At 42.1% G+C, this 21,819-nt stretch overlaps 1 protein-coding gene across 1 annotated transcript in view; it reads left to right on the top strand.

The window, feature by feature from the left end:
- The window catches only part of LOC116067130 (NLR family CARD domain-containing protein 3-like), a 39,003-nt gene that overhangs the window by 14,501 nt on the left and 2,683 nt on the right, over window positions 1-21,819 (top strand). The window contains exons 6-7 of the mRNA XM_036001614.1: window positions 7,279-7,452; window positions 8,295-8,468. Coding sequence (XP_035857507.1) covers window positions 7,279-7,452; window positions 8,295-8,468 — 348 coding nt within the window. The remainder of the gene's footprint in view (window positions 1-7,278; window positions 7,453-8,294; window positions 8,469-21,819) is intronic.

The following is a 21,819-nucleotide window of genomic DNA, read 5'->3' as shown; positions in this document are numbered from 1 at the left end:
CACCAAGTTCAAACGCCATCAGCTTAACTACTCTACCATCGAGAAAGAGACCTTTGCCATGCTCTTTGCCCTACAGCACTTTGAAGTGTATGTAGGATGCAGTTCATATCCAGTCACTGTTTACACTGACCATAACCCGCTTGTCTTTTTAGCCCAGATGTACAACAGCAATCAGCGCTTGATGCGCTGGGCACTCCTGGCCCAGGGTTACAACATCTGCATCAGACATAAGAAGGGAGCCGACAACATTGTGGCTGACGCACTGTCCCGTGGGTGAGACAAGTTTGAGAAACATAAGTGAGATTCTGATTACACTAGTGGGTCGGTATTGGTGACGTGGAACTAACGGTGAACCATGTTAGTGACGTCATAATTTCGTGATGACGTGCATATAGAGGAGGGGTTTCCTTTTATGGGTGGGGGTGTTACGTGCCGTGTTTTGTTTTGCTGTGTTCTCTGTGTGTGTGTGTGTGTGTGTGTGTGTGTGTGTGTGTGAGATTCTCTTCAGGTGTGTTCTGGTGATGAGACTCCTGCAGCTGATAAGCTGATGAGGGAAGGTGTTAAATGGCTGTGCCAAGCCAGAGTGAGGGGTTGCTTCAGTGGAAGCCAGAGAGTGAAAGAGTGGGGAAGCTGCAGTGAAAGCCAGCCGTGTTTGAGCAGAGTGAGCTGAGGAGTGCTGCTGTGAGAAGCTAAATCAAGCCAGTGACTAAGAGCCTGTAATCGTCTTCCTTCTGAAGATTGTCTTGTGTTTTTTTTGTATAATAAATTATCTTTTCTTTGTTCAGACCTCCCGGGTTTATTATTTTAAATTGTTTGCGTCCTCCACCCCTAGACATATTAGGGACGTAACACACACACACACACACACACACACACACACACACACACACACACTTGAAGCTTATTCATTAAATTATTACCATCATTGTAGTAAGTGCAAGTTAAGTTCATTTGTACACCACATTTAAACACAGCTTAAGAAGACCAAGTGCTATAAAAGAACTTTAAAATAAATGAAATTAAAAAGATCAACACACACAAATATATACATCAACAATAACTGATATGGGACAAAGCACAGAATATGTACATCACAATAGATTGAAAAATGAATGGGCCAAAAACGGCGAGTGAATAAAAATGTGTCTTTAGCCCTGCTTTACTACTGTTATTAACGAGCTAACGCTAGCTTGTCATGCTAGTCAGCTGGATAACGAGTAAACACCAGCACCAGCACCAGAAGAGGGACGTTACGTTCCTCACTTCAAAACGGAACAAAAGTAGGATTGTGTAGTGACTTTACCCTGCTACCCTTCTCTGCCTCCGCAATGTGTTTCAGAACAACGTGAAGGGTCTCTCTCCATATTTCCTCTACCCCCACTCTGCTCTTTTTTTTTTTTTCTTTCGCTCCCCGCCGCGCCGCACGGCACTCAACACTCAACTCAATTGCTTTTATCTCCGCGACTGAGTGGCGTGTCGCGCGACACAGCGAATCGATAATGAAATTCGTTGCCAACTTTTTTAATAATCAAATTTTATTGATTCGTTGTTGCAGCCCTATTATGTTGCCATAAGACCATAAACCAGAAGACCTCAGGAATCCATTGGTATCAACTATGTCATGCTAGCTGTCGGAAAGTTTAGATAACGCTCCAAAGTTACATTACAAGAAAGGAAGTTTTTCCTCGCCACTGTCACACTGAATACTTGCTCTTGGGGGAATTACTAGAATTGTTGGGTCCTTGTAAATTATAGAGTGTGGCCTAGACCTACTCTATCTGTAAAGTGTACTGAAATAACTCTTATTATGATTTGATACTATAAATAAAATTTAATTGAATTGAATAAAAACTACATTAAAGGGTAACTACGTTTTTTTCAACCTTGCCCCCATTTGCCCATGCATTTGTGTCTAATAGACTGATGTGACCAAAGATCTTTGAATTTGGTCCAGTATTGAGGGAGATCACAATGACGAGCCGGTGTGAACCGAGCTACAACGTAACCTAATGGGGCAACTATGAAGACTTGTTTTTTGTCCAATAAACGTGATTCTTTTTTGCTACTGACAGGCTCAGATTGTTGCTGAAAGTGTCTGACAACACTATAGATCTCAGGACTTGACTTCTTGTCTGAAGACAGCGGTGTGGAGAGTGAAACACGAGACGAGAAAAAGGTGTTCAGGTAGTCTGTTGTCACGGAGTAGGCTACAGAAATCTTAGGCTCCTGTCATCTAAAAGATTTTCAATGCAATGGCTCAATATTTAAATGATTTTGACAACGTGGAATCACTTTCATTGGACAAAAAGTAAGGTTCAAAATTGCCCCATTAGGTTACATTGTAGCTTGATTAGCACCAGCCAGTCATTGCGATCTCGCTCAGTACCGGACCAAGGTTGAATAAAAACAGTAGTTACCCTGTAATGTAACTGCTTTGGGGTAAATTCTTAATGTAAACATTGAGACTTTAATAATAGAGACAGAGGCAAGTCCCATCGGGGGGGAAAACATCTCTCTGCTCTGTTGACTTGTATTGTGTGAAGGTTTCCTCCTCTTTGTTCCATCTGCTAGAAAACAACAGAAACATGTCTAAAAGCTGCTCTGTGGTGATATTCACTACCAAAAGGCTAAATAAACCAGAAGTTAAGTTTTTATAAGCTGCCGACCTTAAAAACTGAGCTTTTATGAAGAAAAAAGTGGAAACAGACGTGATGAATCAGCGGAGAGAACGGGAAGACTTTAGGATCCCACAGCATCATCACACCAACCTAACGATATGTCCAACGTTATGTGTGTTAGCTTAACTTACAGATAGAAGCAGAGAGTTCCCCTCCGGTGGGCGTGGCTTTCAGAGTATGACGCGATGCTCTCTGTCTCTATGCAGCAGGTTAGAGGGAACCTTGTACACCTGTATCATCCCTTTCATAGCCAAGATAAATTAGTTTTACAACTGAAATATCCTAAATAAACATTGAAATTGTGAATCAGAATCAAATCTATCAGGAAATTAGAGGCGATACCCAGCCCTAATATCTATAATCATTGTTTGATGTGAGAGAGGATGTGGGGGGGAGGCCAAAAAAACATCTCCATCCTCGTTAAATAAAAGCTGCAACTTTACATTGTTTAGTTTCTAACAATGATCATCTTTTGATATGGGACAAGCTTTTTAAAGATTGTCCCATTTCTGGTCATTCTAAAATTCAAACTGTCAGACAACGCGTTTCTTTCACTTTTCAGTAACACTAAAGGTAAGATGGGCAGAGAAAATAGCAGCACACATTAGCGCTGTGTTTTTTTATTGAATGTGTGTATTTATCTCCTGATTTACTGAGACATCAGCTGATCACACAGTCAGCTGCTGGGACGACCTCCAGGTTCATTCTGCCAGTGAAGGAGAGCTCAGCAGGTTCACCTCAGTGGTGGGATTTTATCTTCCTCAAGCTCAGAGAAGAAGTGAGTTGTAGTTATACTATAAATGCAAGTCTGCAGTCTTAATTTCTTAATAAAAAAATCCAGAATGGATCTCCGTCTGTATGGCATGGCCATTTTTGAAAGGGGTCCAGTGACCTCTCACCTCAACATATGTGAATCTAACATCAGACCCATGTGAATGTGCTTTTTGATCAAATGTGATTGTGTTTTTTAAGGATAAAAGTTTCAGATTTGATTATTCTTTAAATGTTTATTATCTGTCATCACAGGTTTATTAACTGTGTATTCTCTAAGACTGATTGTGAAGTCGTGGCCTCAGCGCTGAAGTCCAACCCCTCCCATCTGAGAGAGCTGGACGTCAGTTGCAACGACCTGAAGGATTCAGCAGTGGAGTGTCTGTGGGCTGGACTGCAGAGTCCAAACTGTAGACTGGAGACTCTGAGGTCAGTTCATGTATTGGGCTCACATACAGTGTATAACTCACTAGGGCTGTTGGAACAAATTCCGAAAGTCAAATATAATTTGAATAGTAAAACTATCAATTCTATTTTAATGCTGAAATTACAATTCAAATGTGATTCTTCATATATATGTTGGCTAATGTTTTTAACGATTTTTGCCATGCCCTTTTTTGTCACGTCTGATGAACAATCAGTTATGTTTTTAGGACTAGGTGAATCAATCCCCTGTTTAGAACCTGAGGTATGAGTGGTGACGATGCATCCATCGGAGTGGTTTCCTCGCTGTGGTGGTGACAGGTCTGGTTTAGTGGAATGAGAATGGGGGTTTTTAGCTTCATTGGGGTCATCAGGTGGTCACCCTCCTTCACTGGTGTTTCAATGATAGGCCCACGACACCTCCAGACGGCTCATCGGCAGCAACTGGCATCCCAGGTGTGCCCCCCCTCTGCTTTCAACCCTTACGTGCCGCAGGTGTTATTAGGGGTCCAGGTGGAGTCACCCCTTTTCACCCATAGCCATCGACTTGCTTCTTCTGCTGCACATGAGAGGGCTTCGATGGTTTGGCGTAGGGTTTGGCCTCGCACTCCCAATTCCTTAAGCAGCCTGATGGTTGACTTGCCCATGAAGAAACTTCAGTCATGCTTATGAACCTCAGCGCCAGCGCCTCGGTCCTAGCCGCATCACTGTTGTGCCGTTAATGACATTAAATCAAACTCTCGTCTAATATTGCTTAATTCAGTCACGAATAATTACCATGTTTCCAACTTGACTTGTTTAGAGTAGATATTTAAACATGTTTAGAAGGGATTTCATATACTGTATCACCAAAAGTCCAGACTCAACATATAAACACAATCGTTATTTGTCTTCTTTGAATATTTTCAAATCATTTTGTTCTTATTTATAATATGTCGTAAAGCACGAAGTATGAACTATGGCTGAGACTGAGAAACTGAGAAAGAATTTTTTTTTTTTAAATCATATGTAAATGTGGATATCTGATGTCTTTTTACTCCTCATTCAGTCACAATTAGTTATCATGTTTCCAACGTGTTTAGAACAACATAGCAAGAATTTAAATATGTTTAAAGGGATTTTATATTCTCTATCACCAAAAGTCCAGACTTAACATTTAAACACAAATGTTTTCTGTCTTCTTCATTACCGTCCCGCCAACAAAGCTCTGTTAGTGTGATTTATTCAACATTAAACGTACAATATGTAACTTTCTGCTGCTAGGGGTCTCTCAGTCAAAACAGTGGATGGTAAACTTTCGATGACATTGGGAAGTTGCGTGGAATTATGGGAGTTGTAGTTTTTATTGTTAAACACCATCCCTGATTAGACTGTATCTGTTCATGAACGAGTTTACCCATTAAAGGTTATTCACATTACCTTTAGTAATGTTTATTTATGTCATTCTAATAAAATAGCTGCAGTTTCCCCAACATCATTACGTTTTTCTTGATTCGATTTGTATTGGTAGTTGACCAGTTAGCTAGTGAGGCAGCAAGCTAACATTAGCCAGCAGCTAAAACCACACTAGCACAATATATTTCACATGTCAATGTCACCTTTTGGATGTTTTCAACATCAGAGCGGACAGGGTTAGTTGTAACGTGTGGGTGGGGATTGCCGGGGGAATCTCCAGGACGGTGAGGGCGTTAGACGGCCGTTGTTGTGCAGCAGCAGAAGATCTCCCAGCTGCCCGGAGTTATCTCCCCCTTCACTTTGCTGTAACCTTAAATAGTCGTTTTGGTTCTTAACCCACCTTTTGTTTGGTTAATTTAGCTAACTGTACAGACAGCTAAATGCAAAGGGGGGAGAAATTCGGCAGGGAGGAGATTTTTGGCACGAACACTGGTAGCGCTAACGGAGACGTAGCTAACGTTATGGATGGACGTTGTTCTGAATCGGGCGCCTGGGTCTGATATGGTCTGTTTCCCGACGCTTCATTAAACTGCCGTTAGCGTCGTTAGCACCACGGCACTGGAGTTAAGTGCTGGCCAGGTACAGATTGCTGTAATGGTAGTGGCTGGCTGCTAGCTGACTGGGGGCTAACGATAACTATATGTCCCAGGGCTGTTGTCAGCTGTCATCCCGAGTGAAGTCTATCTGCACCGAAAAAGAATACAACAAAATTCTACTGAACCAATTGAGGACGGCGCTCAAGCAATAAATTAGTTTAAAAAATGAAACATGACATATGAACTGTGGCTGAGATCCAGAAATAATTAATACTTTAATAATAATACTTTAATAATGGACGTTTGTTTAGTCCTGATTATACAACAAGTAGATCCGACCAGACAATCTGATTGGATCACATCAGCTGTTTGGATCAAATCAGCGGTTCATGGACTTATAGTAGCTAAATCTATCAATGAAAAATGTATTTCTTTAAGTAGATATAGTTATAACCAGATTAAGGTAGCCAAGCAGTTTGGTGTTTATATGGGCGGTAGTTATATTTGGAAAATTCCACGATCTCTACCGTTACAAAGCTAACGTTAGCTTAAGATGACTGGCTGACTAACGTTTAACAGGGAGGGACTACAAATTGTCTCTGTCGCTTTTCTTTATTTTGAGAGCGGATTGCCCCACAATATGAAGTTTGATTATGACTTTTATTTAGTTTGTAACCGTTGTTGTATAATCGCTTTATTACACGAGAGGGTTTGATCACTTCAGTCATGCTTACGAACCTTGGTGCCAGCGCCTCGGTCCTAGATGCATCACTGTCTTGCCAATAATGATGTTAAATCAAACCCTCTTGTGTAATATTGCTTAATTCCGTCACGATTAATGACCATGTTTCCAACTTGTTTAGAGTAGAGCAGCAGATATTTAAACATGCTGAGAAGGGATTTCATATACTGTATCACCAAAAGTCCAGACTCAACATATAAACACAATCGTTATTTGTCTTCTTACATGGTTGTCTCTAAACTTTAAGCTTTATTCAATTTAAACCGCCTGTCTCATGTTAGGATTTAAAATGTAACTATTCGGAAATCTTTGAATGTTTCCAAAGCATAGTGTTCTTATTTATAACATGTCGTAATCCACAAAGTATGAACTATGGCTGAGATTGAGAAACTAATTATTTTTTAAATCTTAAGTGAACATAAATACTGGGTGTCTTTTTACTCCTCATTCAGTCACAATAAGTTATCATGTTTCCAACTTGTTTAGAAAATTGATTTTATGTTCTCTATCACCAAAAGTCCAGACTTAAGATTTAAACACAATCGTTATGTCTTCTTCATTACCGCCCCTCCAAAAAAGGTCTGTAAGTGTGATTTATTCATCAGTAAATACTCTGATATCTTTCATCAGGAGTTAAATATAATAACTTGTTTCCTTCCTGTTGTCTCTCCAGACTGAGTGGCTGTAACCTGTCAGAGAAAAGCTGTGAAGCTCTGTCCTCAGTTCTCAGCTCCCAGTCCTCTAGTCTGAGAGAGTTGGACCTGAGCAACAACAACCTGCAGGATTCAGGAGGGAAGCTGATCTCTGATGGACTGAAGAGTCCACACTGCACACTGGAGACTCTCAGGTCAGATCAAGTACAATAATCTTTGGAAACACAGTATTGAAAAATACTTTGGAAACATTCAAAAAATGTGAATGCTTCCAAAGTATTTAATTCTGATTTAGAATCACTTTATAAAGAATTAAATATGAACTGTGGCTGAGATCCAGAAATCATTTATATTTTAATATCATGTGACTTTGATTCATGATTCAGTCTTGATTAGTTATCTACGACTTGTTTAGAAGAAAACAAAAAGGATTTAAACCGAAAACGGGTTTAATATATTAAATATACCAAAAGTCCAGACTCAACATTTAAACACAAATATTACCTGTCTTGTTTCCTGTCATCTCTCCAGACTGAGTGGCTGTGACCTGTCAGAGAGAAGCTGTGAAGCTCTGTCCTCAGTTCTCAGTTCCCAGTCCTCTAGTCTGAGAGAGCTAGACCTGAGGAACAACAACCTGCAGGATTCAGGTGGGAAGCTGATTTCTGTTGGACTGAAGAGTCCACACTGCACACTGGAGACTCTCAGGTCAGGAGTCATTAACCCATTCAATTGATATCCATTTAATCTCTGACTAACTTTAGTTGATAAAACAGCTGACATGTAGCTTTGTTTCTGCTGATATGATAATCTCTGGCAGTAGTTATTAATTATATATTTATTAATTTCTAGACTCAGAGTTACTTTCCATGAGGAGTTTTCCTTGTTAACTTTTGTTGTTAAATAATTAAATAGAACAGATGATTTTAAATGTGTATTCTAAATCTGGACCAAAATGTACCTGGACAAAAAACAAACAAAACAAACATGCTCCACATGTTGACAGAGGGTTCCTGTGTGTTGTTCTGTGTATTTGCAGTCTGTCAGGCTGTCTGATCTCAGAGGAAGGCTGTTCTTCTCTGGTCTCAGCTCTGAGCTCCAACCCCTCCCATCTGAGAGAGTTGGACCTGAGCTACAATCATCCAGGAGACTCAGGAGTGAAGCTACTGTCAGCGGGACTGAAGGATCCTCTCTGGAAACTGGACACTCTCAGGTACAAACACTGATGAACTAAAAGTAGATATTTGTGTAGGAAGTTTTAAAGGAGAACATCTCCAGGAACTAAAATGATAACTCCCTTTTGTTAATAATTGATGTAGTTTGGACACATCTCTGTATGTTAATGGAACTGTCCGTGGTTTTAAGAAACATCCTTTTTTTCATCTTTCCCGTGATCAAATCAATTTCAACTCAACAGAGAAAGGTCCAGGACAGGTTTAGCCTAGCTTAGCACAAAGCAATATGCTTTCTACACTGTGAGAAGAGTGTATGGATGCATTAATCTACTCTTTTAGCAGAATAGTTAGCTAGCTGTTTAAAATGTCAGTTACGGGTGCTGCATGGCTCATGTGTTCGATCAGAGACGTACACTGACGTCTAGACTAATTATTGTACAGTAGTTCCTCTTGTGCTGGGAGAGTACCGACTCTTTCCTAGTCGCTGCGGTGCAAATACAATATATGTGTGTGTAAGAGTAATGTAATGTGGATGTTTCTCTACAGAGAAAGGTCCACTGTTGCACCAAATGCTTGCTCTTGGGGGAATTGTTGGGTCTCTGTAAATGATAGTGTGGCAGTGGTGTCGGCAGTCGTAAAGTTTTTTCTTGAGACGCTCATTTAATGATAACAATGTGTAAATGCACACATAGTTTGTTCTGCTCTCTGCTATGTTCAGTTATATTTCCCTCATTATTTATACGTTATTTCACTCTCAAGCCATCCACTATTAATCAGAATATTCATTGTTATGACTCGATCTGTCGATCAGAGGTGGGCCGGCAGGGCCAGCAAGGCCTTCTCTGCTGGCCAAGAGATTGTTATATTTTCATAATTAAAGGCCTATATTTTTATTTGTAAAATAAATATATTTATCAATTTCATTGAATATATTGTTTACACTGCAAGTTTGTTTACATTTTTAGATGTAAAGTCAATAAAAGAAAGTTGGATGTAGTTTTTTTTTCATATGATGAGCAGCTTTTGGTAAGTTTAATGGATTTTTCAGCATTTTAGTGAAATGATTTTATTAGCTATTGCTGCTTGCTTTAGGTGTTAAAGATTTGAGCAGTGACAGTGGCTGCTGGGCCTTTGTGTGTGCGTGGTGACGTGTGTGTTAAGCCCCCACTGCTTGGCTGGATTTTGTGGGGTGGCCTGTTGATCGCTGATTGTGTAATTTGTGTTTTTGATTGCTTTGTGGTCACCGTATGAGTAAATATGACCGGTTGTTGTGGGTTTGTTTTGGTTTCTTTGGTAATTCCATTCATTTTGACTTCATGTGATGCAGCATCCTGTCATACTGTGTGAAAGTGATGCTTCAGTCAGCGTGTGTTCATGTCTCTGCAGTAGTGTATTAGGTGTCTCTAGGTGTTGAGTCTTGTGTTAAATCACGTTATTCCACACAGTAATGTCCTAGTAGTAGTAGTAGTAGAAGATTGTAGCTATCAGTAGTAGTACGTTAGATTGATAACCTTTAAAGGCAAAGACACAAAAAAGAAATATTCATTAATTAAAGGACATTTTCAAATTAAATATATCATTTCATTGTAGTCATTGTAACCACATCATAAATAGCAATTTTTCTCGAATGAGCTGAATGAGAGTTCCCTCTTTCATGAAGAGATTTTGGTGAAATACTTTTTCACCAAACATTTCACACCACATGTTCACACAAAGGTGCACCAATTTAAATGTTCCCCAGGGAAACACAAGCCAATGATGGGTTCCACAATGCATGCACTTTCTGGCCCCCTGCTGGTGTTTTATCTTGTAAAGAAGCTGAAAGGGTGAATGCTTATGTTGTTTACTGTCTTTTGATACAACAGTACTGAAGGCCCAGGTGTAAAATACACGGCCCTCCACTGCTGTAGATAAACTGCTGGTTGCTATGGACGCTGCTATCTCTGAACCCACGGATCTAGCATGTTGTTGGTATCATATGTGTTTACATGGACATGAATATTCCTGTTATGAGGATTATCCTGTTTTTGATCATATTCAGGATATGATATTTAGGCTACATGGCACACAGAGAAATCAGGTTATTCACATCAGTCAGTCAGGCAATAGGGCATAGTGAACACAGTGGTGCCTGCCTGTAACAGAGGAGGGGGGACTAACAACCTCAGCCTGTCAGTCAGGCAATAGGGCATAGTGAACCCAGTCTGCGTGGAGTTTTGAAATGTGTAAATACACTTAACTTTACTGGCTTTACTGGCACCACAGCTCTGTGTGTGTGTGTGTGTGTGTGTGTGTGTGTGTCTGTGTGTCTGTGTGTGTCTGTGTGAGTGTGTGTGTGTGTGTGTGTGTGTGCTTGTTTTACTACATTCGTGGGGTCCAAAAACCGGGGAGTCCAGTATACTTGTGGGGTCTGCACAGCCTTGTGGGGCCAGAATGCTGGACCCCACAAGGTTAAAGGTCTGTTTGAGGGTTAAGACTTGGTTTTAGGATTAGGGTTAGAATTAGGTTATGGTTAGGGTGAGGGTAAGGGTTAAGGTTAGGCATTTAGTGGTGATGGTTAAAGTTAGGTTAAGGGGCTAGGGAATGCATTATGTCAATGACGGGTCCCCACAAAGATAGTGAAATGCAGTGTGTGTGTGTGTGTGTGTGTGTGTGTGTGTGTGTGTAACAGAGCTGGGTCTACAAGCCAAATGTGTGAGCGTTCATATTTTATAGGGGTGATGTATTTGATATTTCTTCTTTGTACCAGATAATAATCCCTCCTGAGTCCCTCCCTCTGTTAACAGCAGGGAGTTTGACTGATGACAGCATGATTTCTCTGTAGTTTGGGGGACAGTGAGGATGACAGCATGATTTCTCTGTAGTTTGGGGGACAGTGAGGATGACAGCATGATTTCTCTGTAGTTTGGGGGACAGTGAGGGACAGAGCCAGGTCACCAGGTCCCTGGAGATGATGTCTGGGTCTTGGTGTGTCTTTGAATCAGGGGTTTCACTTTTACTCCAAATGAAGTAAGGCCCTGATATCCACATGGAGACAGGAAATGACTTCATTGTTGGCAAATACAAATACAGTTTTAAAAAGAGATAAACCTATTTTTTGTCTGTTTGTCCAGGGAAAAGCTGGTCCTCATTTGTCAAATGTCATTTACAAATTTCCCATTAGAATCTATAAGGATAACTAGAAAATGCATTTCCTGCAGAGAATGCGTGGGAATGCTGAATAGCTGAATTTCTAAAGCTAAACTGGATGAATAGCTTAAATCTGAAGTAGTGAGAATAGTTGAAAAAGTTGAAATCGGTAGTACGAATTTCATTAAAAAGTTGAATAACACCACTAATGTATAAAATATTAATATATTATATAAACATTTTAAGGTGTGTTTGGCGTCTGTAGTTGAAAGTATGGAGGGGCTGAAAATGTTGGGAGCAGAAGAAGATTTGAAGGATTTGAAGCATGCTCTCATTGACTTCAATGTTAAAAAAAAAAGTGTTACAAAGCTTAATATTTAAAAAAGTATAAATAGTAGAAAAACAGTTGAAGAAGTCCCATCATCTCCTGAAAGAGCTGAAGATTTTAAAAGTTGAATGGTTTTAATAGCTGAACGTATGCAGAAGTTACAGAGAGCCAAAAAATGTACGGAATAATAAGAAGTTCATAAAGAACCGAATAACAATATGCTGCTGAATCAGCATTCCCAAAAATAATGTCAGCATCGCTGGTTTTAAGGTTGAGGCTGAGGATGGTTTGCTCTCTCAGGTTCATCTCCTCTCTTACAGCAGTGAGATCTCTGTCCATGACCTGTCTGTCCTGCTGTATCTCCTGTCTTACAGCAGTGAGATCTCTCTCCATGGCCTGTCTGTCCTGCTGTATCTCCTGTCTTACAGCAGTGAGATCTCTGTCCATGACCTGTCTGTCCTGCTGTATCTCCTGTCTTACAGCAGTGAGATCTCTGTCCATGGCCTGTCTGTCCTGCTGTATCTCCTGTCTTACAGCAGTGAGATCTCTGTCCATGACCTGTCTGTCCTGCTGTATCTCCTGTCTTACAGCAGTGAGATCTCTGTCCATGACCTGTCTGTCCTGCTGTATCTCCTGTCTTACAGCAGTGAGATCTCTGTCCATGACCTGTCTGTCCTGCTGTATCTCCTGTCTTACAGCAGTGAGATCTCTGTCCATGGCCTGTCTGTCCTGCTGTATCTCCTGTCTTACAGCAGTGAGATCTCTGTCCATGGCCTGGGCACATGAAAACACAAGACAGGTGACACCAGGGCTGGGGAACAGGTGGAGCACATCAGACAATCACACAGGCGGGAAAACAAAGGAAGTAAAACTAGACATGACAAGACAGAAAACAGACTATCAAAATAAAACAGGAAACGGAACATACACACAACAGGGAACAGAAATATGCACAATGAAATATACACAGGCCACAGAAACAATATACAAAACAGGAAACATACAGAATTATAATAACAGGCAACAGAAATGTCCAAAACCACAACACACAGATAGCTTTATGCCAAGCATCAGTACTGTCCGTGTACAGGAGTAGGTTACTAATTCCTCCTGTGTGGCATATATCTGCAGTCAAGGCCTCTGGGTTTTCTCGGAGTTGTTTGTGTTTATAAGCTTTCTTGGCCTGTGTACTTTTAATTTCTGTTGGGTAGCCAATCACAAGGAGGCAGGGCTCTCCCCGGGAGATCCCAACATTGTTTAAGTTCCTAACTGCTGCTCTGCTGCTCCCTCTGCTGCTACTTAGCACGCTATGTTAAGTTAGCACAGGATAGCCTTGGTTTCTTGAGGTAGAAATTAGAAATTAAACTACTGTGGATATGAAGGAAGCTTACCTTACTACTCTACTACAGCTTCTCTTGAGTCTGAAGGAGACGTGCTAGCCTTTGGTGGGTTTTTCCTTTGGTTTGGAGCCTTTTGGTCCTTAGCTTAGCATAGCATAGCCTTCTTACTCCTCTTCTCTGTCCTTAGCTGTTGTTAGCAGAGTTAGCTGTTGTGTTAGCAGAGTTAGCTGTTGTTAGCAGGGTTAGCTGTTGTGTTAGCAGAGTTAGCTTTTGTGTTAGCAGGGTTAGCTGTTGTGTTAGCAGAGTTAGCTGTTGTGTTAGCAGGGTTAGCTGTTGTTAGCAGGGTTAGCTTTTGTTAGGTAAAGGTACTTTATTGTCACATACACATACATGTAGTGAAATCCATTCTCTGCATTTAACACATCCCTCAAGGGAGCAGTGGGCAGCCATTTACAGCGCCCGGGGACCAACTCCAGATCTGAGCCAGTGCCTGGCTCAAGGGCACTGACTGGAGAACTAGTACGTGTTTTTGATGGTGGGGGAAACCGGAGCACCCAGAGGAAACCCAAGTAAACATGGGGAGAACATGCAAAATCCACACAGAAAGGCCCGGAACGACCGGGATTAGAACCCAGAACCTTGTTGCTGTGAGGCCACAGTGGTAACCATTGGCCACCATGCTGCCCTTAGGAGAGTTAGCTGTAGTGTTAGCTGAGTTAGCTGTAGTGTTAGCAGATGTAATTGTTGTGTTAGCAGAGTTAGCTGTTGTAAGCAGAGATGGCTGTTGTTAGCAAAGATAGCTGTTGGGTTAGCATGGTTAGCTGTTGTGTTAGTAGTGTTAGCTGTTGTGTTAGCAGGGTTAGCTGTTGTTAGCAGAGTTAGCTGTTGTTAGCAAAGTTAGCTGTAGTGTTAGCAGAATTAGCTGTTTTTAGCAGAGTTAGCTGTTGTTAGCAGGGTTAGCTGTTGTTAGCAGAGTTAGCTGTTGTGTTAGCATGGTTAGCTGTTGTTAGCAGAGTTAACTGTTGTTAGCAGTTAGCTGTTGTGTTTGCAGAGTTAGCTGTTGTGTTAGCAAAGTTAGCTGTTGTGTTAGCATGGTAGCTGTAGTGTTAGCTGAGTTGGCTGTTGTTAGTAGTTAGGTGTTGCGTTAGCTCAGTTAGCTGTAGTGTTAGCAGAGGTAGCTGTTGTGTTAGCAGAGTTAGCTGTTGGTAGCAGGATTAGCTGTTGTGTTAGCAGGGTTAGCTGTTGTTATCAGAGGTAGCCATTGTGTTAGCATAGGTAGCCATTGTGTTAGCAGGATTAGCTGTTGTGTTAGCAGAAGTAGCTGTTGTTAGCTGAGTTAACTGTAGTGTTAGCAGAGATAGCTGTTGTTAGCAGAGTTAGCTGTAGTGTTAGCAGAGGTAGCTGTTGTGTTAGTAGAGTTAGCTGTTGTTACCAGAGTTAGCTGTTGTTAGCAAAGTTAGCTGTAGTATTAGAAGAGATAGCTGTTGTGTTAGCAGATGTATTTGTTGTGTTAGCAGGGTTAGCTGTTGTTTTAGCAGGGTTAGCTGTTGTTAGCAGAGTTAGCTGTTGTGTTAGCAGAGTTAGCTGTTGTGTTAGCAGAGTTAGCTGTTGTTGGCAGAGAAATATGTAGTGTTAGCAGAGTTACCTGTTGTGTTAGCAGAGTTAGCTGTAGTGTTAGCAGAGGTAGCTGTTGTGTTAGCAGAGTTAGCTGTAGTGTTAGCAGAGGTAGCTGTTGTTAGCAAAGTTAGCTGTAGTGTTAGCAGAGTTAGCTGTTGTGTTAGCAGAGTTAGCTGTTGTTAGTAGAGTCAGCTGTTGTTAGCAAGGTTAGCTATTCTGTTAGCAGAGCTAGCTGGTGTTAGCAGAGTTAGCTGTTGTTAGCAGAGTTAGATGTAGTTAGCAGGGTTAGCTGTTGTTAGCAGAGTTAGCTGTAGTGTTAGCAGAGGTAGCTTTTGTTAGCAAAGTTAGCTGTAGTGTTAGCAGAGTTAGCTGTTGTTAGCAGAGAAAGATGTAGTGTTAGCAGAGTTAGCTGTTGTGTTAGCAGAGTTAACTGTAGTGTTAGCAGAGGTAGCTGTTGTTAGCAAAGTTAGCTGTAGTGTTAGCAGAGTTAGCTGTTGTTAGCAGAGAAAGATGTAGTGTTAGCAGAGTTAGCTGTTGTGTTAGCAGAGTTAGCTGTAGTGTTAGCAGAGTTAGCTGTTGTGTTAGCAGAGTTAACTGTAGTGTTAGCAGAGGTAGCTGTTGTTAGCAGAGTTAGCTGTAGTGTTAGCAGAGTTAGCTGTTGTTAGCAGAGAAATATGTAGTGTTAGCAGAGTTAGCTGTTGTGTTAGCAGAGTTAGCTGTAGTGTTAGCAGAGGTAGCTGTTGTGTTAGCAGAGTTAGCTGTAGTGTTAGCAGAGGTAGCTGTTGTTAGCAAAGTTAGCTGTAGTGTTAGCAGAGTTAGCTGTTGTGTTAGCAGAGTTAGCTGTTGTTAGTAGAGTCAGCTGTTGTTAGCAAGGTTAGCTATTCTGTTAGCAGAGCTAGCTGGTGTTAGCAGAGTTAGCTGTTGTTAGCAGAGTTAGATGTAGTTAGCAGGGTTAGTTGTTGTTAGCAGAGTTAGCTGTAGTGTTAGCAGAGGTAGCTTTTGTTAGCAAAGTTAGCTGTAGTGTTAGCAGATTTAGCTGTTGTTAGCAGAGAAAGATGTAGTGTTAGCAGAGTTAGCTGTTGTGTTAGCAGAGTTAGCTGTTGTTAGTAGTCAGCTGTTGTTAGCAAGGTTAGCTATTCTGTTAGCAGAGCTAGCTGGTGTTAGCAGAGTTAGCTGTTGTTAGCAGAGTTAGATGTAGTTAGCAGGGTTAGCTGTTGTTAGCAAATTTAGCTTTAGTGTTAGCAGAGTTAGCTGTTAGCAGAGAAAGATGTAGTGTTAGCAGAGTTAGCTGTTGTGTTAGCAAAGTTGTCTCTCTCTCTCTGTCTGAGTGCTGAGTGTGTCTACGGAGTGTGTGAGTTTCTATCTTTGTTTTTCTGTTTATTTGGGGTTGTGTATGTGATTATTTTGTTGTGTAGTTGTTAGTTATTAGTTGGTGGAGGGTTTTGTTGGGATAGTTTGGTTGTCAGCCGGGCATTATGCCCGTGTTTGGCGGCCATGCGGTGCTGGAGAAGCTGACACGCCGACATGCGGTGAGGATATCCCCTCATGTGGGCTGTTCAGTGGAGGAGGCCAGCTATGCTGTCGGGGAGGTTGTGGGCTTTGACAGTGTGAAGTCTGCCTCCCGTATGAACAAGGCAGTGGTGATTTTCCTGGATGATGTGGCGAAGGTTGAGACTGTGGTGGAGAAAGGAATTGTAATCCGGGATACTTTCACCCCGGTTCTCCCGCTGGTGAGCCCAGCTAAAAGAATAACGATTTCAAACGCACCTCCGTTTATTAAAAATGAGGATTTGGCCAAAGAGCTGTCCCGGTACGGCCAGCTGATGTCTCCCATTAAAATGGTTCTGCTCGGATGTAAATCACCCAAACTCAAACACGTAGTGTGTCACAGGAGACAAGCCTTCATGATTTTAAAAGACAACGCGGCTGATCTAAATTTAACGTTCAGTTTTAAAGTTGAAGGATTCAGTTATGTTGTTTTTGTGACTTCTGATACCATGGAGTGTTTTGGATGCGGGGAGGAGGGTCATTTGGTCCGTTCCTGTCCGCGCCGGCCGGGCCGCGGAGCCTCCGAGGGGCTAAGACTCAGATGTTGCGCCGATGTTGCGCTGACTCAGACTCGGCAGGTGCGCAACAGTGTGCAGAAACTGCACAGGTAACAGAGAAAGACACGCAGGAAAAGGAGAAAAATTGTTGTACAACATGAGTGTGGAAATACAACTGTTAATGAAGGAAACACCCAGTCTAATGAGAAAGTAGAAAATAACAAACAGACAGGGAAAGAGAAAGGCAGTGCTAAAGGAAAAAGCTGCAGTCAGAATGTTATTAATGTGGCTGATGATGCTCTGGCTGAAGAGATGGATGTTACTATTAGTGTGTCTCAAATCGTGCACTTCCGTTAGTGTACTAACGGAAGTGCACTTCGTGCACTACGTACTTACTTGCATAGTACGTAAAATTTGATGGGGTAGTGTTGTCTCAAATCGCGCACTGCCTTATGTACTTACAGGAAATGACATCACAACATCTCAGTCCTCCTTCTTCTTCTTCTATGAAATTGTGAATTGTACCCAAGGCAGAGCATTCCCAACACTGTTGTCACTCGTGAAAAAACACATTTGTTCATCAAAATGAATGCGATTGTTTATATTGTTGCTTGTTTTTGCCCTCTGTTTTATGCAACCGTAGACTTACCGGTATGATGATATTCTTACTTTTGCTCTTAATTCATTGTAAAGAACAACCCAAAATGGCCATTTTTAGTTATTTTAGCAAAATCTGAGCAATTCAAATGGTGTCCAACTGACATAAAGAACATACATAGAAAATAGTCATATTATATGTTTATATAAGGGTGTTTATTGCAATAGCTATTAATTACAGTGACAATACAAGAGTGAAAGCAGAGGCAACCCAATAGACATTTAAATATATCCCATTGTTCTATTCATTGCTGGCCCTGTACTTTGATGGGGAAAGTGATATGATGGTGGACTTCAGACTCTCCAGGGGGATCCTTTAACGGTACATCCTCGGCACGGCGTGTGACCATGGCTGGGGACCCGTCATCGAGGCCCTTGTCTTCCTCTTTTGGCTCACCAGCGGTACCTGTTACCGTGGTTTAGCCAGAGCCTTTGCTATGCCCCGGGCCACTGTGCTGTCCACCAGACCAGCAGGGAGTCCTCTCTCTCCTCCCCCAGGTCGTTGGCCTTCCAGCAGAGGAGGACTTCCCTCAAGTTGGCAGCATTGACGGCCACGTCTGTGTCCCTAACGATTATATAAGTCAGGACACAAACAGCACTGTTAATACATTATAACATAGCATACATTAAAGTACTGTAACATTACTACTAACGCTTGCAGCTTAATGTATATCTACAAGATCACACAGCTAACGCTAAAATCGTCTACAGTGAGGACGATAGTTTAACACAACAAACAACCGTATACCACAACACATGTAACATTAGCTAGGTTATAACTTATTTGCCAGTGGTTAAACCAAAGAGTATAGACGTACCCGTAACTTCTTTGGTTAAACTGTGCCACTGTTAGCTAGCTAAAGTTAGCTAAAGCTAGCTTGATAGCACATCAAATTACGGTACAAATTAACGTATAATTCGCGGTACAAAAATCATCACCGACTCCAAAATTAACCAAATATACATAAACAGGTGGCTTATATGTTATACAAGTATAGCAAAAGACTAATGTTCAACTTACATTTGTAATACTCCGTGGGTCTCGCTGTTGCGTATTCGGCCGCCATTATCGAAAGTTTTTCACCTTTTGTTAGCTCCGCCCCTTCCGCTACGTAGCCAAGATGGCGACCGTTGAGGGTGGAAAGTGTCCATCGATCCACACTCAACTTTTTGACCGTTATGAGTGCACCATCCGGGTACTTGTAGTGCACTGCATTTACCACACTTCGACGAGTGACAGATTGAGTGTACTCAAATAGCTAGTATAAGTACAAAAGTGCGCGATTTGAGACACACCTAATAAGATCCAGTAAAAGAAAAAGCAGTTCTAACAAAGAGCAGAATGATGCTAAAGCTAAAAAGCTGCTGGAGGATCTGTGTGATGATGATGATGATGATGATGATGATGATGATGATGAGGAGGAGGATTGTGAGTGGACAGCATCTCAGGCTGAGAAATTAACTATTTATCCTCTGAATAAGATCAAGAAGTTCCTGCAGGACACTAAAGGGATCAGGGCGGTTAAGACGGAGCAGTTCTTCCTGATCTGAGAGGGTTGATCAGGTCTGTGTCCTGGCTGAGGAAAGAGACAGAAGGGTTCACTATCCAAGAGGTTTACCGCCTCAACAAACTGGTGACTAAAGCCAGAGCTCAACTTATTGAAGATGATGAATAGTTTTAATATGTTTCTCCACATACATGCTGTGTGTGTTTTTGTTTTTGCTCTTTCCTTTTTAATGGCGGATTTAAACATTGGATCTTTAAACATTAATGGAGCAAGAAGTGATGTAAAAAGAGCTTCTCTGTTTAAACTGATGCAGTTCAAACATCTAGATGTTATCTTTGTGCAGGAGACTCCCAGTGATGTGGAGAATGAGAGTGAGTGGAGGAAGCAGTGGCCTGGGGGGGTTATTCTCAGCCATAAGGCCTCCAACAGTGGGGGGGTCGGGGTGCTCTTCTCTAAGGGCTTTCGTCCCAGCTCCTTTAGTGTGGAGGACATCATGTGTGGCCACATTATAAAAATTAAGGTTCAGTATGAAAATGTAAAACTTATTTTTATAAATGTGTATGCTCCAGTTTTGGCCATTGAACGAATGACATTTTTAAACCTTTTGTGTGATGTCATTCAGGATTGTACTGATGATTTTTAGTTTTTGGGAGGTGACTTTAACTGCACAGAGAATCCCTCTTTAGACCGTAATCACCTGGAGCCTCATCCTGCTTCCTCGGCCAGACTCAGGCGTCTGATGGAGAGCTGTGAGCTGGAGGATGTGTGGAGAGGTTTTCACATGAACGCCAGGCGGTACACCTGGAGTCATTCCAGAGACAACATGTTGTCTTTGGCCAGGCTGGACCGCTTCTATTGTTTTAAACACCATTTTGGTGTTTTTAAACAGTGTGTAATAACTCCTGTTGGTTTTACGGACCATTGTCTTGTCCAGTGTTCTGTCTATATTCAAAATGTAAAATTGCACAGCGCTTATTGGCACTTTAATACTGGACTTTTAAATCATAACTCTTTTAAAGAGGGGTTTGAGTGTGTGTGGGGTCTACACCAGAGCCTGAAGTCCAGTTTCCCATCATGCAGCAGTGGTGGGATATTGGAAAGGTTCAGGTGAAACTTTTTTGTCAGCAATATACTCGCAATGTCACCAAGCACATTACCAGGTCTCTTCAAGACCTGGAGACTGAAATAGTGGAATTACAGGATGTGGTGGATTCCACAGGAAATCAAGGGCATGTTGAAGCTCTTAAAGTCTAAAAGGCTGCTTTAGCCAACCTGTTGGGCATCACAGCACAGGGGGCTCTGGTCCGCTGACGCTTCATCAACGCTTCCCAGATGGATGCCCCCTCGCAGTTTTTCTTTGGTCTGGAGCGAAAGAATGGTCAAAGAAAGATCATCCATTCCCTACGCTCTGAAGATGGAGATACGATCACGGGAACCCCTGAGATCAGGAGATATGCCACCTCGTTCTACAAAGACCTGTTCAGAGAGGAGTACGTGGAAGACGTTGAGTCAGCTGCTTCTTTCTATGACGGCCTTCCTCAGGTGGGTGCTGCCAACAACACGGTGCTGGAAGATCTACTGTCCCTGAATGAACTGTATGTTGCTCTGATGAGTCTGGGGAACGGTAAGGCACCGGGCATCGACGGGCTGCCTGTAGATTTCTACAAGACCTTCTGGCCCGTGATTGGAGGAGATCTGCTGGAGGTGTTCCAGGACAGCTTGAGCAGAGGACGTCTGCCGCTGAGCTGCAGAAGGGCGGTCATCACCCTGCTCCCGAAGAAAGGAGACTTACAGGAAATAAAGAACTGGAGACCTGTTTCTCTGCTGTGTGGGGACTACAAGATCCTGTCCAAAGCTCTCGCTTCTCGGCTTCGGGAGGTGATGAGTGAAGTGGTTCATGTCGACCAGACCTACTGTGTGTCCGGCAGGTTAATGAGTGATAATATCACTCTAGTTCGGCATGTTTTGGACGTCTCTAGCTCACTGGGTATGGATACTGGTCTTATTTCCATAGACCAGGAAAAGGCTTTTGACCGGGTTGAACATCAGTTATTTGTGGCAGACGCTCAGTGCTTTTGGCTTCAGCCCAGGTTTCATAACTCAGATTCAGGTCCTGGACCGAGACATTGTGAGTATATTGAAGGTTAATGGTGGTTTGGCTGCACCTTTTAATGAGCAGAGAGGGGTACGGCAGGGGTGCTCTCTGTCGGGGATGCTTTATTCCCTCGCTATTGAGCCTCTGCTCCATAAACTCAGGAATGATCTTTTAGGTGTGCATTTTCCTGGGTGTACTTCAGCTGTTAAACTTTCGGCTCATGCTGACGATGTCATGGTTGTTTTAAACAAGCAAACAGATATTGACGCTTTGGTAGAGAATGTGAGTGTTTTTAATCACATCTCTTCTGCTAAAGTTAACTGGGCTAAGAGTGAAGCTGTGATGGTGGGAGATCAGCTACAGACCACTCTATCTCTCCCAGGAGGACTCACCTGGAAGAAAGGAGAGGTGAAGTATTTGGGAGTGTTTCTGGATGAGGAGTGTGTGATGCAAAAAAACTGGGACAATGCTCTTGAGAAAATAGAAGGCCGATTACAGAAATGGAAGTGGCTCTTACCGAGCATGTCCTACAGAGGGAGGACTCTTGTTATTAACAATAACTGGTGGTCTGACCACATCTCAGCCTGATGATTCCTTCCCTGTTTTATGTGTCCGTCCATGTCTGGATCACTATGGTGGACGTTTTTTAGATGTACAGCACTGCTCTTTA

This window comes from Sander lucioperca, chromosome 5 (assembly GCF_008315115.2).
Source record: "Sander lucioperca isolate FBNREF2018 chromosome 5, SLUC_FBN_1.2, whole genome shotgun sequence".
In the NCBI taxonomy this organism is placed as follows: Eukaryota; Metazoa; Chordata; class Actinopteri; order Perciformes; family Percidae; genus Sander; species Sander lucioperca.
This window is presented reverse-complemented; position numbering and strand designations above follow the sequence as displayed.